Below are 17,036 nucleotides of genomic sequence, written 5' to 3'. Positions count from 1 at the left end.
AACAACAGAAAGGCATCCTTCTCACATTTGCTCATGAACTGCTTCAATCAGACCTGACCAACTTAAACCAACTTAAACCAACTTTTATAAACATCTGAATTCAACAGCGATGATTTTTTTTAAACAGTGTTTTGTAATTTATGACAAACTTACTTTTGCTGGTAATCCTTAAGCAGTTTCTTGGCTTTGTTGTACTTCTTGTCCAGGGTCTCATACTGGGTCTGCGTCTCAGCTAATTGTTCATTCACAGTCTTACACAGAGCCTGGGCTTCCAGCCAGTAATTCTCCAGCTTAAGGATCTTGTCATTATTCTCCTCAATCTTTTGCTCCAGTTCAGACTCCCTGGCTTCCCACACCGATTTATCCTCCTCGGCTGCCGTTAGCTGTGCAGAGAGATGGTGAATGTTAGTTGGGGTTGGTAAAATAACTTAATAGATGAACAGTGTTATTTTATTTGTTAAATACTGACTAAAAAGACGCACGTCACAAATTCTGAATGTGTTTTTTTTCTCCACAAGTCAAACTTTGGGGTATATAAAGTTTACTAACTCCGACTTCTGAGATGATAACTTAAAAATCTGGCCATAAATACATACATACATACATACATACATACATACATAAATAAATAAATAAATAAATATTACTGCAGACATGGGTGAGCAATAAAAGAAACTTTTAAAAAAAAAAATAAAAATGGCATGGTACACATTATTTAAACTTCGGTTTTTATTACTACTGTATTATTTTATATGTTACATCAAGAGCTTCACCATACCTTTTCTTTTAACTGGTTTATTTCAGCTGTGGCAATATTGTGTTTGAGCTGGAGCTGGGGGGAAAAGAAAATTGAATATTTTCTTACCTACATTATGTTCATTAAACACTTGAGTATTAACTTTAAATAACCAAATGTCCATAGTAATACCTCTTTGAACTTGAAGGCCATCTGAGAGCTGTTCATGTTGGTCGGCATAAACAGGGACTCCGAATCAGGGAGTTCAAACACCTCTACATTTCGCCCAGGAGAGAAATTGGATCCCAGAATCCTTTCATCCATTCCATCGTCGTCTTCATACCGGTCCTCCTAAAATGTGATATCACACATGACATTTGATATCGCCAACAGCAACACACCCTCTGTGCACAGGACAAAGGTTAGCATGTGTCAACAATGATCCCAATGTCTGCCACAGTCCGGAAGAAACACTGTAATTATTTTATCATATTCAAACACCTGTAGGTTGACTACACCTATCTGCAGTAACAAATGTAAATACTATGATGACACAATTTTAGTTCATACCTTGGCTTTTCTTTCAAAGAAATTAATTTAAACAAAAGAAAAAGAATATCTCAAGGAAAGAAAATGTCACTTGCATTTATTTATTTTTGAGCCAAACCTAATGACGTGATCATTAACTGATCACAAACAAAGAGGTGAATTCACCATTCGAGCATGCTTAAACTGCCATTAACAGCTCCACATGGGAAATCACTGGAAGCGGATGTGACATTCTGGACAACTGTACTGCTCAGTTTTAGAACTGTTACAGCGTGAGCAACTGCTATGAATCAAATTAATAATTAAAGGAATACTGGAATTTTGTGCTCCTTTTTCTCAGAATCAACCCTTAAAACATGGTATTAGCTTTAAAAAAAAGGGGTGGGGGTGGGGTTGCTATGCTTGATAAGAGTACAGTGTTTAAAATTAAGTGAATGAATTTAATCCATCTTAGAATGAGTCAAAAAAAATTAAGAACAATGTGGATCACTTTAAAAAAGTGCCTGAAAACCTCCTGTTTGCACTGCATATCCTCTCGCTCTCTGTTGCAAAAGCTCAGGCCTGTGGCAGCTTGAACTTCAAAAAGCAAACATTTCACAACTCCAGCAGACAGATGGTAGTTAAATGAACACTTTTCAACACAGCCGAATGGTGACACATGGTTTACTCACAGCCAGCTGCTCATTTGCTGGTTGAGCTGAGTGGGATAGGTCAGGGCGTGGCAAAAGGAGATAGTGCTATTATCGTGGCGTGTGAGCTTTATAATAATTACCAGTTTTCAAGCAGCAGACGCTTAATTTTTCTTTGGACGGTCTGATGTACAACATGGTTTTACAATTTCTGTTCAAAGTACTTTAATGATGTCATGTCATCACCATGGGAATTTTCACATCTCTATCTTTCATCCCACGTGACAACAATATAGCATAAGGATGACCAATGATTAATCCCTTAAAGATATGAGAGGGGTGAAGGAGCAGCTGACTCACCTCTTCTGTTGAATGTTCATACGGGTCATCCAGGTCTTCCTGCTGCTGCTGCTGCTGGTTCTTCTCCTGTTCTAGTGTCTCACTTATGAGGCGGGCTACCTCGCTTTGTGTTCCCGGCTTCTCCCGACCAATCAGAAACCTGTTAATGCTAACCTTGTTAGTAAACTATTTATCATAATACTTTACATGCTGCTTTGAAATACCACACTGCAGAGCATCTGTTATGCCTACTAGGGGGAAATGCAAATTTTGGGTTGCATTTCAAGCCTCCCCGTGTCACGCAGGGATGTTTGATTTTCCTATGATAAATCAGTAATATAATGCATACTTTGTGCAACCTTTCCTCAAAAGAGAAAACAAACACACCTCACCTCTGACCTCTTATGGGAAAAACACAGACTCAACTACTAGCTTTATTTTAATATTTTAAGATAACAGCGATACATTCTTGTTACCAGTAAGGTATTTTAACTAAAGTTGTTTTTAATTTAAGTTTTGGAGTTTGAACTGACCTGACTGTGCCTTTGGTGTTCTTTAGCACTGTGGCAGCAAACAGTTGAGTGACTCCCACCAGACTGATACCATCCACCTCCACTATCTGGTCATTGACCTGAATGCTAAAGACAGAAAATGAGGTGATCACAAAATGGAGTATTTCAAAGTACTTCAAATGGGGAGTTATATTATACACATCTAAATATCACAACAAACAGAAACCGAACGATTACTAAAGTGGAGAATTTCTTGAGTATTTCCATTAGCTGCGTTGCAAAGTTATAAATAAACATGTTTTTTCAGGTGTGTCAGTAGCTGTGTGACATTACACTGTGGTGTAGTACACGATGCATTTTATGCATTTTTTTCTTCGAAGTCTAATCAGAAGAAGTTTGGAGCAGTGTGACTCACCGTCCATCTTTCTCAGCTGCTCCACTCTCAGTTATGGTTTTCACAAAAATCCCAAGCTTTTCCAGACCCTGGTCAGCTCCCACTCCCATTCCTATTATGCTGATACCAAGCCCGTTGTCTCCTGGATGAAGAGAAAATAAGCACATTTTAAAGAATGGGTAGAAAGAACTGCATAACCTGTGAAACTGCTGGTGTTGAATACAATCTCTAGGAGTGCTGTTGACTTTTGGGGGGGTTTGGCAGCTTCATGCCATGTGTATACTTGGAAGATGCAGATGTAAAGCTTTGGCACATAGAGTTAAATTTAATATTTTAATACATTAATGATTGGCAAGCTATCACCTCTCTTTATATTTTCAATGTCAGCACATCCTTGCATCCTGTTTGTAGGTCTACGTACACCATAAGCCATCATTTGATTAAAGAAACTGCTGACTGTCATAAATACTATTAATGCAAATCTATTCCAAAGTTACAATGGTCAACTGTTAAGATCTGTGAATATACGGGTGGCTTTGGAGAACAAACTTATCTTATTCTTTAATATGTGTTATTTATTCATTTAGTTATGGAAAACCCACCTTTCTCAATCTCCACGGGAAACACGTCCATCTTCTCCACCCTCTTCTCCAGCTCATACTCTGCAGATGCTGCAACTGGGTCAACATCATCGTTACGCCGATCGTATTCCTCATTAGAGAAGGTACTGAAAACCTGTGGCAAGCAAAATAGTCCATAGCATCAACAGAGTCGTTCTACGTCCTGACCTGGCAGATAAGCATCACACAAATTTATGAGTTAAATCCACAGGATCCTCACAGGCACAGGCTTTTTTTTGTTTCTTTTTAATAAATCTGGGCAAGCTTAACAAGGACACATTCTTGATATGGTTTGGGGAAGAAGGAATTTCACTCATGCACTGATCTGTGCTAGAGAAAATAAGTCATCAGTTCACTCACTACTTAACTGTAACAACGTGCTGGGCGACAGCTGAACCCATTGACTTGGACCAGTTTCACTAACATTTGCTCTTTCAAGTTCTGTTACACTTTCACCATTTTTGTCACCATTGGGTTTAACTTAGGATATATAGTAGCTTACATTTATAGTATTGATCTTCATGTCTTGAATCAAAGTAAAATGTCAGTGACACTAAAGCTCAAGAGACATTTTAAAACATGCTCTATGTAAGAAGTTGTGAACTTTGCAAGCAGGCTTCACAAAGTACTGGATGCGTCCCAAAGGCAGCATGTGTGTGCAATTATAAAGCACACACAAGCTGTATGTCAGAACAAGAGCAGCATGGAAAGTGGGGCACAGCTGGGGGAACCAAGCAGTGGATCTAGCAATGATCAATATTCAAAGACGACAAGTGCGGCCATAAGCACAGGAAAAAGTGACACAGGAGAAAAAAACCCCAAAAACATTAGCCTTGGTTAGCGGGCATTATCCAGGGCTCCGAAACAGCCCCATGGTTTAAAACACACAGCAAGACAACAAGTTCCATTTATCCATTTAGCAGAAATTATATTCATAATCCACTTCGAAAAACAACAAGGGTCAAGCCAAAGTGAGCACCATAATACTGGGAAAAATGGACTTTGATCGCCATCTGTGGTCACTCAGTTATTAAAATATGTAACCCAAAAATACTTTGATTAAAACAAGAGTATTTTTTTCCAGCAAAATGCCATAAAGTGAAGACAGCAAATTACATTTGGTATTACAGATATAACATTACTGTTTTTTTTTAAAAAAAAGAAAAGAAAAAGAAGTAGATTACAGTTTAGCAGACTCCATCAGAAGCTAATGCCTGATTATGCATTGGTAAAATAACCCCCCAGCTTGGTCATTGTTAATCTTAATCTGGGTGGAGTTATAATGATGCCAGTGTCAGTGTTTAATAGTACATCCACGCAGGTATGTAAAGGTTTTAGAGAAAACTCCTCTAAGCCAGAAGGCATCTTTTTCAGCAAAGGCCTCGGATATTTCAGCAAGACAATACTAAACTACATACTGCAGCTATTACAACAGCTTGGCTTTACAGTAGACAAGTATGTATGCTGAGCTGTACTGCCTGCACTGCTGTTCCCAGATATTTATAGACTGTTGCTAAAAGAAAATAAGAAAGAATTGGTGTTGTAGATTAAAAGCAATATTATTAATTTCTCAAAATATAAATGTAGGGTTCTAAAAATGTAGGTTTTTTTTGTTTTAATTAACAGACAATTCTGAGAAATCAACTAAAATATTCACTAGTTTAAACTGTACTGCAGAACCACACATACAACTGCAAGCATTCTCATGAAACAATTTATTTTAAACAGAAAATTTCACATGAATCTTGTAACTATTAAGCAGATGTATTTTGCTCTAGTGTACATTCCTGGGAAACACTAAAACAAAAATCCTAGAACAAAAGATGACACAAACAAAAAACAGAAACTACAAAGTCTATAGGATTAGACTGACTGAGACATTTACCTTCAGATTAAATGATGTAATTAAATAAACATTTCCACTGAGGTCTAGATCCTGCAGCATGTCAAGACTTGAGGAATCAACCACAAACAATCTCATCCTTCCTCCGTCTTTCTTTCTCCTCACAATGTAGCCTTTGGATGAAGCCCAAATACACTGCTGATAGCAAGTTTCCCGAATAACTCGCTAAGCTTTATGTTAAATCTGTCAGAGTGAATTACTGCAACCATTTCTGTTTTACAACATCCCACTGATTATCATCAAAGTGGACACATGGAATACATAACACTGCTTCCTTTAGCAGTCTTTTACAGAGGGGAATTCAGACACAGGTCAGTTATACCTTAATGTTCCTCACGGCTTCATTCAGACATAACCGTGACAGTGCTGCAGAGTCATTTCCTCTTAGATCCTGTCTCAGTGACGGGGATAATTTATTTTAAGTACTTCAAGAAGTTACTACTGCTGTGCAATAGTACATGCAATTATCTTGCTTTGGAAACCATGGGGTATATCCAAGATCCTACAACCTGTTCTTTTACATGCTATATTACATATCTCCAGCAACTTATTTAATTAAGCAGTGCTATGCAAAAGACCCACATCTGAATAGCTTTTGAAGTGTGAGACCACTGAGGAGTCTAGACGGATTTATAGTCTAGGAAGAAACGCTATTACTAGTTACACTAGTAACACAAGTGTCTAACATTTCAAACCCCTTTTTTAAAAAAAATGCTGAAATAATGTTATTCCAGGTGTAGAATCAATATTCCTGTGCTCCCTTCCCACATGTCTGTTACTAATATTGCAAGTCTGTGACTGTCTTTATAAATAGAAGTGACAGCTATTAATTTATGCAGTTTACATGGATTTATCAGAACTCAGCAAAAGTCTTCACTAAGGATAAAATCTACTGTTTCGTTTATACTTTAAAGAGTTAGTAGTTGAGGGATGAAAATGTAGGTTAATGGAATGCAACAAGCACCACTGAATCCTGGTCCGTGGCATTAGCTGAGGAGCAGCTTGGCTTCTACCCCATACCTTTCCCTGATCTCTCACGTCTGACTTCCCTGTTGCCATGGACTCCTGGGCCTTTTTCAAACAATGTCCTGTTCTGTCCAGAAACCTAATCACTCAACCGCTGTCTTCTTTGCAAGAAAGAGAAAAATCTGTCTTTATTAGCGTCTCCCTTTACAAAAACACCCTTAAACACAGCTCGCTGTTTCCAGATCAGGGAGATAAATTCATTTTCATTTTATGTGCAGAACGTGCCCAGCACAGTAACCACTTGAAATGTAAACACGCAAATGTCGATCAGACAACTGACTCCAACAAGTATGAGAAACCAAAGAATGGAAGAACTAAAAAAAAAATCCTTTAAGTTTATACAGAACAAGGTATTTAGTGCGCATGGGAACCAGACAAATCCAAGAGCTCATGTTTCATTTGCTCTGGTTCCCCTCCCGATCAAACAAATTTCCACACAGACTTGCTCGTGCTGGGCCAATCACAGCTGTTTGTGTAATATGGGTGGGTTTAAGATAATGATCAGCCTCTCCTCACACTGTAGTTTGCTTACATTTTGCCATCATTTAGTAGTGCATCACATGCAAGGTTATTATACACAACTAAAGGCTCAACTATCACGCTTTCTTATTTTAATAGAAATAAAACTGGACTTGAAATAAAAATTACCATAAACTGAAACAATACTTATTTACTACCTTTAGAAAATACAAAACTGTAATGCTGATCATGCGTTTTGTTACTTCTACCCTTAATTGACCCCTTTCTTTGATTTCTGGTTCTTTGGTTCTTTAGTAAATTAATAAAATAAGACGTACTTTAAGTATGCCATCTATACATTTCCATGTCTTTCAATACACTAGCTGTCTGCAACATGTGATATCTTAACAACTCCCACAACTGTAGTGGTTGTCTGTTCTCTCCATGTGGGCTCACATGCACAGATGGATACATGCCCACACCCAAACTGAAATCCTTTCCATCTTCCCCTCCCCACAACAGAATACCAGTGTGGGAAATGAGTCAGCAGCTGTGAGGAAAAGTCAACCCAGAGAAATATTTTGCCAATGCAAAAAAAACAAAAAAACAAAAAAAAAACAAGGGCTGACCACTGATTTGGAGAGCTCATAATGTAAGCAGACCTACAAAAAGACAACAAATCAAAACATGCTGTGGGAGCTAGATGGGGCAGGGGTGGTGGTCTGGCACAGATCAGAGAGTAAATGGGAAAAAAAGCAAAGGGGCCCAGTGCTGTGATCCTGGGTAAATGCACCAGAAAACAGAAAAATATGCATCTACTACTTCCTGCATGCATTCTCCTGAAATGAGTTTGTAGAGTTCACCGTGACTGACTGTAAGTCAAGTTCGAGTTTGCCTTTTTTAGACTTCAAAGTGTAAAGAACTGCAGCAGGAAGAGGTGGAGTCTGAGAAGCACACAGTGCCATAACAGAGTCAAATTTCCAAAAGGAGCGCAAACATAAACAGGTTGAACAGGTTTGTTTATAAATGGCACAAAAGCCACTTTTGTACAGCAAGAGCTTCTGAAAACTACAGTCATCTTTGAGTGAAATATACACAGCATCTGTTAAATGTGCTCGCTGGTAAAGGGATAATGAAACCGTTTAAGGCCATCACAATCAAGACTCATCCCATGCCAAGCTGTTTAATGAACAGCATTGAGCTGACGGCATTAGTATTCTGCCCTGTTTCGTCAGAGTCACTCACCAGTCCAGGTGGCTGGAGCAAAATCGAATCCCCTCCATTTGTTGGATCAGGGTGGGACCAAGTCAGACAAATTCCCCAACAAAAGACCCATTTTAGTTAGGAAATGGAAAGCATAACGCTAAGGGGTGGATTGGCTGCAGAGGGTAGCATCCAAATGTCAACCCCCCCGCCCCTTTTTTAAAAAAAAAAAACTTTCTATGTAAAATACAACTAGAAGGACAAGCCTTCTGCCTTGCTTCAATTAAGTTTAGCTTGGCAAAAATTGGGGGGGGGGGGGGGGGGGGGGGGGGGAGAGACGAGACTGGTTTATCACCTCATTTTAAAGTCATAAAACTGTGATCTTCTTGACAGTTGAAATGTCTAAAGATCCCAAACAAAAGCTTTACTGCGGGCATATGGGACACCAACCAATAAAAGGAGGTGCATGCTTGGACGGCAACCCATGTGGACAGTGTAATCATCAGCAGTGCAAACAAAGAAAGATGTGCTATGAACTGTACAATCCTAAACCACACCCTGTGTGTTTGAGAAAGGACAATATAGTCACTTGACCAGCAACTGCTAGTAACACTTCCTGTGACTCTGTAAGTGCAGCAAAGCAGCAGGTGCAGATCCTTTTTGTGTGTGTTATGAACCACTTATGTATAATGTTCAAATTTCTTTGTGTGCAACACAACACACAAAACCGTGACAATTTGGACAGATGTAGAAAATATGTGGCCCAACAGTGATTTTGCAGACTTTGACCCCAAATAGCTAACACACCTACAGGAGAGATTGTTTATTTTAAAGAGTTCATTTGATCATGCTTGATGTTTTGCTCTATTACAAACATACTGTGCTACATGAAGATTTGTTTAATGGTTTATAGGCATGTCCTTGTTCAGAATTTGTTTTTCTGAATGAGGACATGCTAAGACACAATAATATTGTAGAACTGTACCAAACTAAGAGATTAACATCCGTCAGGTTTGGTGTCTGTAGCTTTAAATTGAACTGACTAGCTGCTGCAACCGCCTTTCTCAGGAAGTCTGTTGGTGACGATTAAAAAACAGACAGTCGGCTCTCTGAGTGACCATTTTGCTTTTAAATCCGAGTACGTACGATATGATATATACGAGCATATAGACTTCATCAGACAGTGTCACAGTAACAAAAACTAGACTTCAACAGTGCAGTGCCTTGGTAAATGACTCCAGTGTTTTGGCAGTTTTTCCTTGTGTAAATGGGCCGCGTTAATGTCAACATTTCATTGTTATTCTGTTGTCTAACAACAGGAGCAGAAAAATATGCCCGTAAGAAGAGACTGATTGTGAATTCAGCTGTATAAAAATATGATATAAATGAGTGCAGAGAAGAGAGAAGAAAACAAAACAGATGTAAACTGAACAGAAAGCCAGCTGAGTTTAGCTGCAATGAAAAAGACAAAGCAAAATTAAGTCCAAGTAACACCCGACTCTTCTCTACTGGTTATAAATTGGTCAAGTTTCCACATTTCATGGCCAGCATTTTATTTTCCTGGAGATCTGATCTGTGTACAGTGATGAAAGCTAATCATTATGTTGACCACATCGGATGCGCCAGGCAATGATGTTTGGTTTCTTTTACTGAAACTATCAGACTCAAGGGGGAAAAGCAAAAAACTCCTATTACCTCAGAACACCAGGTTACTACTGTTGTTCGAGTCAGAATTAACATGTTTGTACATTAGTCATACCAACACATTAACTAGTTATGCATTCTGCAAGGTAAAATTACTGTTTTTGTTATCAACAGAGACTGATGGTTCCTTTTTATAAAGAGTGGTCTGACAACAGCTTAAGCCTCTACCTAAAAAAAAAACAACTTTAAATACAGCCTACAGTTAAACTCCTAATGACCTTTAAGTCTGCTAAAATACATTTTGCTCCTGACCATGCACAGTAGTGCATGTTAGCAGCATGCTTTGATACTCCGTTATCAGTAAATTCTAGCTCAATTCCAGCCTATTAGTTAACCATTTTCTAAGTAGAAAGAGGGGGAAACTGGCATGCAAACGTTCTTGTTACAAAAGGGGCTGAAAGACTGCCGGGAGTAAGAGACTTTAGATATTCACAACTCGTACTTTCATTTAGAAAATTCTCAGCAGAAATGTATTTTAATGATATGGGACCTGTAATGCAGTAGTGCAACATTTTATCCTGCTGATTCAGCTAGAAGGCCTCACAGGCTAACAGCACAGCAACATTTCCTTGTCCTACTAAAGTGTAACTATCCTACCTACTTTATTTTCAACACCTTTAATCGTCTTATATAGAACATCATGAGTATCATATTTATGAAATGCATTTGGTAATCAATCATTTGGTATTTTACATGTTGCTGGACTGCCTTAGAAGAGCTCTTCATCCAGCATGATTTGTTTTGACACTGGACATGTCTTTCCTTCATAAAGAGGACCTTTCTTTCACACAGCACACCTCCTCCGTCAATAATACTCAGGTTACTTAGAGAGTTAATACTGTTCTGAGGCAGAGTACAAAGAACTTCCTCTCTCCTAGTCAGCTACAACTCAAGTGCACTCAGTCCCAGTGCCAACTCTGACTAATAGACAGTGGAGAATGATGCAGTGCTAGCAAAAGGCTTTAGTTTTCCAGGTAGGAATGTTTGCTGTGGGACAATCATGAGAACACAACCAGCCCACGCTGTTGTGGTCCAAATCCGGGCAGATATCATCGTTTTGACAAACTCCTGCCCTATGATGCAGTGTGTGCATCAATCAGCCCTACTTTTCAAAAAGAATCACAGTCTAAGTAGAGCCACATAGAATATCCACCTGATCACATATTTGTCTGTTGCATAAGGTATCTGGTTTTCAGTTTCTATATTTGGGCGTTCATTATCTTTTGTTTTCAAATGGGAAACTATTTAACCACACAGCCTTGAAGCCTCAATATACTTTTCACTCCAGACAATGATCATCATGCTTCCGCTCACGTCATTATCGACATCTTGGGGACATCAGTGAAAGATTCCACCACTTTTCTCAGTCTTTTAGCAACTCTTTCCCAAACTAAATAAATAAATCACCAACCTAAAAATCTATGGACAGTAATGCTGCCAATCTCAAGTCTTCTCTACCATGAGAATGCTGCTCAGTCTGAGCTAGCTAAACTGTACACACAAAGGTGTCACCCGAAAAAAGTCTTTACATAGCCTGAGGAAAAAAGTAAGAAACTTGGTTTCTTCTGTCTTTTTCTCAGAGTGTTACTTGTAAATGTGGCTAAAAATCACAGGCATCATCTTCAACTTATATCTTTAGTTATTTGTCAAGTAACGTCTCAAATATCTGAAGCAAAAACAAGCTTGTATTGTGGACAGCACTCATACTAACTAACATTAGTCCATACATGTAAATCAACAGGGAAATTCATTTTAACATCATTGATCAAAATCCATCCAACCTAACCACTTATTCACGTGAGGAGGGGCTGGAGCCTATCCCACTGACAAAGGGTTAGAAGTTGCGAGTCAACCAAGTAAGATTAATAACTAGGTGTACTTACTACACTGCCGACTTGCCCACATCATAGATGACAATATCCATAATGTGCATCCACATGCTGTCCACACAGCAATCAGTGCTCTGGTTAGATGTGCCACATATTGATAAAAAATGTGGGTTTTTTTTTTCCAGAATTGACTATGTATACACCACCTGATGCACCATCAGTGAAGTAAATATTTTGACACACTTGTTTTTTGTTATGAACAAAGTAACTCATTTGTTAGTTGAGAAAACTGATTTATACATATAATTCATTATATATAAATCAGTTTTCTGAAAACGAGATGTCCAAGGCTAAGAGGGATAGTGGATATACTGGCCAAAGGATGTTGAATATGGAGCTGCCAGGCAGGAAGAAAAAAGGAAGACCACAAAGATTCATGGATGCAGTGAAGAAGGAGATGCAGAGCATTGGTGTAATAGAGGAAGATGCTAGGGTGGGATTGACACAAATGAGCCACTGTGGTGCCCCCTAAAGGGAGCAGCCGAAAGAAGAAGAAAACAGTATATTAAAAGGACCATAATTTTCATACAGTTCACATACTTAAGTGTCATGCCAGCAGTTTAGTATGTGAAAATTTGGAACAGCCCTGCAGATGCCCACTGATACAAACTTACATATGAACTAATCTAACCTGATATTAAGGAGTTCTCTTTTACAGACAGTGAATTGCTACAGAGAAGACAGCTTAGTGTTTTGCTGTGACATGTGTCTATAAAGCTGTGTTTATTCCTGTCATAGCTAGACTTTGGGGGCTGAGGCACACAGTTTGTGTCCCCTTCAGGCCAGGTCAGCTTCTGGTCCCCTCTCTCAGGACCCCCTACCAGGATGACTGGGATAGGGAGGAGGACCCCACACCCTCAGATAACAGCACATTTCAAGGCCTGGATAAACACTGGGCTGTTCAAATACTGTGTGAAATCTGCTGGTGTGATTTGTTTCCCCTGTTTTAGCAAAAAGTTGATGAGATATGATGACAGTTAAGTATCAGTAGCGGAAAAAAAAAAAAATCACTTCTGCTTCACACCCCCTAATAACTAGGTGGCGATGTTTGCGCTTGTGATCTGTGTCAATACCAAAAGAGATTACATCAGCTGAAAAACAAGAGTGCAAACTTCTACAATATATAAAACAAATGATAGTACAGGGTTGTCTTTGCTAAATCTAAATTCAATGTGATGCATTATCCCCTAGTCTAGAAGTCTGTATATTCCCACTTATGTGCCTGCTCTAGGAAGATGAAATTCACCACTGTTTATTTGGGGAATTATTTGAGAGGAATTTGTGCACAGAGGAATTTGCTACCCCCCCCCCCCCCCCCCCCCCAACAAAACCCAAAACAAACAAATACAAAACAAAAAACAAAGAAACAAACTATCATTTAAATTTTTTAATTGACCTTGTTAATTGACAATGCATGTCAATTAATGCATTTGCTCAAGTATAACTGATATTTGTGTTTATGCAGTGGTGGGTAATAACAGGAAAATTGAATAGTTTAATAAGGTGATACAGACTCTTTAATGTCCATGAATTAATGTTTAGAAGGTTCCTTTAGGTGGTGACTAAGCCTGGAAAACCCCCATCTCTGGGTAAAATGAGATGAGTCATAAGAAAGAAGTCAAAAATATGTTAATTACAATTGTCCTCTCAATGTTCACCAATACAAACAAAACTAGAGACTCAGGTGGACTATAATGTAAATAAAAAATAACAAGTGTTACTGTTAACCAGGGTCAACCAAAAAGAGCTGTTGGACAAACTGGATAAATACGCACATCCATGTTGGACAGACATGAAAAATCCCTTATGACAGCAACAAATAATTCATGATCAAAAGGATAACCTGTCTAAATGAGTTTAAAAAAAAAAAATCGTACAGTGCAGTTTCTATGCGTCTACCTCCCTGCAGTCTTGTTCAGCAACACCTACTCTTGAACGCTTTTAAGCAAAGTCAACATTATTATAAAAAATATGACCAAACAAAACCACTACCCCCCTTATCCCCAAACAACTCCCCTATTAGTCATGGGGGATTAGGGATACAAGGTTGTCAAACTACCTGTTTTCCTTGACCCTATGATTAAATGAAGCATCGTTTAGATTTTCTCAGCTGTGGCAAAACTCATCTGATGATACAGTGCAGCAGCTGTGACGTCAACAAGTCCAACAAAAGCATTCATTCTGAGCATACACTCATTTGTCTTGTGTCTTCTGGGAAACACCCCAGTCAGACACCACTGCTGAGTCAGTGCGACGGTTGTTTATAATGAAGGTGCTGTGCAATTTGTTTTAGGTTTTTTTGTTTTTGTCTCAGATGAGCAACAATGTTTCAGATGCAAACAACACAAAATACTTACCAGAATGGGATCCGTAGAGAACTTGATTTTCCTTTTTAAGGGAGGCTCTTCCTCATCTGACAAACCAAGGACCTCATAACAGTCATCGTATTCCCCATACATCTGATCCTCCTCATCTTCCTCCTCCTCCTCTTCCCTGAGGACCTGGTCCATTTCCCTGTCATCCACAAATGCTGCATTTTCTATACCATACACTACTGGAGAAGCTCTATCCTGTATGCCCTGGCCCACCTGCTCCTCCAGCTCACCCTCTTCTTCTGCTGCTGCTTCATCATCTACGTCACGCGTGTCTTCACCATCCCGACTCACAACTACATTGTCTTCCATTCTCTCTTTCAGCCCAAATTCCCCATTATCCTCTAAGAGTGTACCTTCGCCTACATCCTCTGCAGTCCATTGTGCCTCTTTTGTGTCATCTCTTAATAAGACCTGGTGGGCAGGGGTACAGTTCAGTTTTTCTGGAGCATGGGTTCTTTTCAGGTCTAACTGCTGATCTTTGGGTTGCTGAACCTTCTGAGCCTCAAACACATCGTCATTATTCTCATCTTCATTCTCCTCACTTTCCGAGGACTCATGCTGAACCACTACCAGTTCAGCACGTACCATGCCCACCCCTTTGGGTTCTGGAGAGGAGTTTTGACTGGGAATCTTGTCCCCAACAGGACTGCGTGCTACACGGTCATTACTCTTGGCTTTTTCAGGGTATTTGCCCCTGTTGTCATTCTGTAAGCCACCAGCTGATGGAAGAGGCTGTTTCACGTCCCTTGGGGGTGGACTTTGTGGTTTGCCCCTCTCTGAGTCAACAGATGTCCTACTAAATCCATCACCAGATGATGTCAAGCACTTGTGACCATGGCTAACTGGGCTTGTTTGCTCTGGTGAGAGAGGTTTGTGGGTGGCATCGGTTGTAAAAGAAACTGATTTGGATGCTGAACTGGTAGCTGGAAATGTTGGTTTTGGCCCAATATTTGTCCCTAAAGGTGCTGGTTTGTTGTCTCTCTTTTTGTTAGTGGCATCAGAGAAAGAGTCTACGGTGTCTTTAACAGGAGATGTAGGTTTATGTAAGGTGTCCCCTGTTGGAGAGGTAGGCACTATGTGTGCAGTGGTACTGTGTTGTTTAGCAGATGTTGTGCTACTGTCTTCTGAGTCATTCTCAACTATATAATTCTCCAACCTCTTTGACAAGGGCCCCGCATTTAGTGACACCCGAGGCCGTTTCTCAATATCAGCCTTCTCATCTGGCCGACTTTTAACTGCAGGTGAAGGAGTTTGCTCCGATTTGTTAGTGGTCTCAGATCCTGATACTCTCCTCGTGCTTTTCCCTTCATCAGAGGCACTTCCAAGTGACAAACGATTTACTACTCTGTTTGGAGATTGTTTTTCCACAGCAGGCTGCTCTTTAATGCCCCTTTCAAAGAGTTTTCTGGTCACAGAAAACTTCTCTGCCAAGGCCACTTTGTCAATCTCAGCATCTTCTCCCTTGGGCGTTTTATCCAAAATGTGCGATTCTGGGCTTGCTGCACTGTTCAAGTTAAGTCTGTGAGTGCTGACCGGAAACTGCACCTTTGGTGGAGACACCTGGGTCACATCAGATTTTAAATTCACTTTCCCATCTTGGCTCTCCTGTTGCTGACCATCCATCTGTAGGAATATATTCTTTATCTTGTTCACTCTGGTCCCAAAAGGCCTCCCCCTTGAGTCCTCCCGGTTGTCACTGGATCCATTTGCAATGGTATTAGACGCATTTTCGGACTTTGTCCCATCAAAGGAGCACTTAATGGCGTGGAAGTCAGACTTGTATGCATTTCTGTGAGGGGACGCGCTCCGCAGGCTCCTCTCGCCTGCTTTGCTCTCCGCTTTGATCATTCTGTTTGTTTACGCTGCACACAACTCTTAAAATCCAGCTCTGGAGAGAGTTACAGTGTTTGACGGTGAGCAATTGTCCCTCGACAACTTTACGCAACTGATGTCATGGCTCCGGCGGAGATTTTCTGGAGCACGGTTGTATCAACTAAGCACAAGCAGTAAAGTCTCCTACAGAGAGAGAAAAGCAGAGCAAAGTCTATCAGTGCATGGACGAAACACTGCGGTCTCACCACAGATAACGACGACGTTAGCTATTTTAGAAACTGCACGCAAATAGGTCGTTCAACTTTCAAATCAAAACCGCCTGAAATGTAGCTTCAGGTAAGCCTACAACTTATGTTGCACTTCATTTGGCTAGCAACTTGGAAAGGTTAGCGTGAACAGCCGATTGTGTGTATTAGCGCTAAGGTAAAGCAACATTACGAGGCTCTAAAGCCACTTTAATGAACTACGAACTTCTTTTTGAACAAATTCAACCGGTTAAACATTACTCAAAACGTCGGCACCGCCAAACATTGATTAAAAAAAGCGCGACCAACTTCAGCTTAGTCGGCCAACAGTTCAATAGGAGCGAACATTGGTATCTCGCTCTCGACAATTCATTGTGGCAATTCCAGCACGAGTTGTTGACAAAATTTCTACATAAAACACCACACCAAGGTGAACAACTTTCTCAGCCTCTCACCTTTTTGTTGTTCCATCGTGCTAGCCCTCTAAAAGTCGTCAAGCGTTTCAGTTTTACACTACCAAAGGTGTCCCTTCTTGCTCACCGCCATCATTCCCCCGCTCCAGCGGCTTTTTCTCCCCCTGCCTCCTCTTTGCACTTCCAGACCTGCCGCGGAGCTGCGCG

General features: G+C 40.0%; 1 protein-coding gene across 3 annotated transcripts in view; it reads right to left on the bottom strand.

Moving 5' to 3' along the window:
• Positions 1 to 17,036, bottom strand: part of ppp1r9ala (protein phosphatase 1 regulatory subunit 9A-like A) — a 26,009-nt gene extending 8,973 nt beyond the window's left edge. For all 3 annotated transcript variants that reach the window (XM_085135767.1, XM_085135768.1, XM_085135769.1), the window contains exons 1-9: positions 16,872 to 17,036; positions 14,321 to 16,354; positions 3,762 to 3,894; positions 3,181 to 3,301; positions 2,787 to 2,891; positions 2,275 to 2,413; positions 929 to 1,087; positions 779 to 832; positions 154 to 383 (exon numbers count right to left, since the gene is read on the bottom strand). In XM_085135767.1, the coding sequence (XP_084991893.1) occupies positions 154 to 383; positions 779 to 832; positions 929 to 1,087; positions 2,275 to 2,413; positions 2,787 to 2,891; positions 3,181 to 3,301; positions 3,762 to 3,894; positions 14,321 to 16,186 (2,807 nt within the window). In that variant the 5' untranslated portion in view covers positions 16,187 to 16,354; positions 16,872 to 17,036. The remainder of the gene's footprint in view (positions 1 to 153; positions 384 to 778; positions 833 to 928; positions 1,088 to 2,274; positions 2,414 to 2,786; positions 2,892 to 3,180; positions 3,302 to 3,761; positions 3,895 to 14,320; positions 16,355 to 16,871) is intronic.

This window comes from Neolamprologus multifasciatus, chromosome 16 (assembly GCF_963576455.1).
Source record: "Neolamprologus multifasciatus chromosome 16, fNeoMul1.2, whole genome shotgun sequence".
Lineage (NCBI taxonomy): Eukaryota > Metazoa > Chordata > Actinopteri > Cichliformes > Cichlidae > Neolamprologus > Neolamprologus multifasciatus.
Note: the sequence above shows the minus strand (reverse complement) of the source record. Positions and strands in the feature narration are given on the sequence as shown.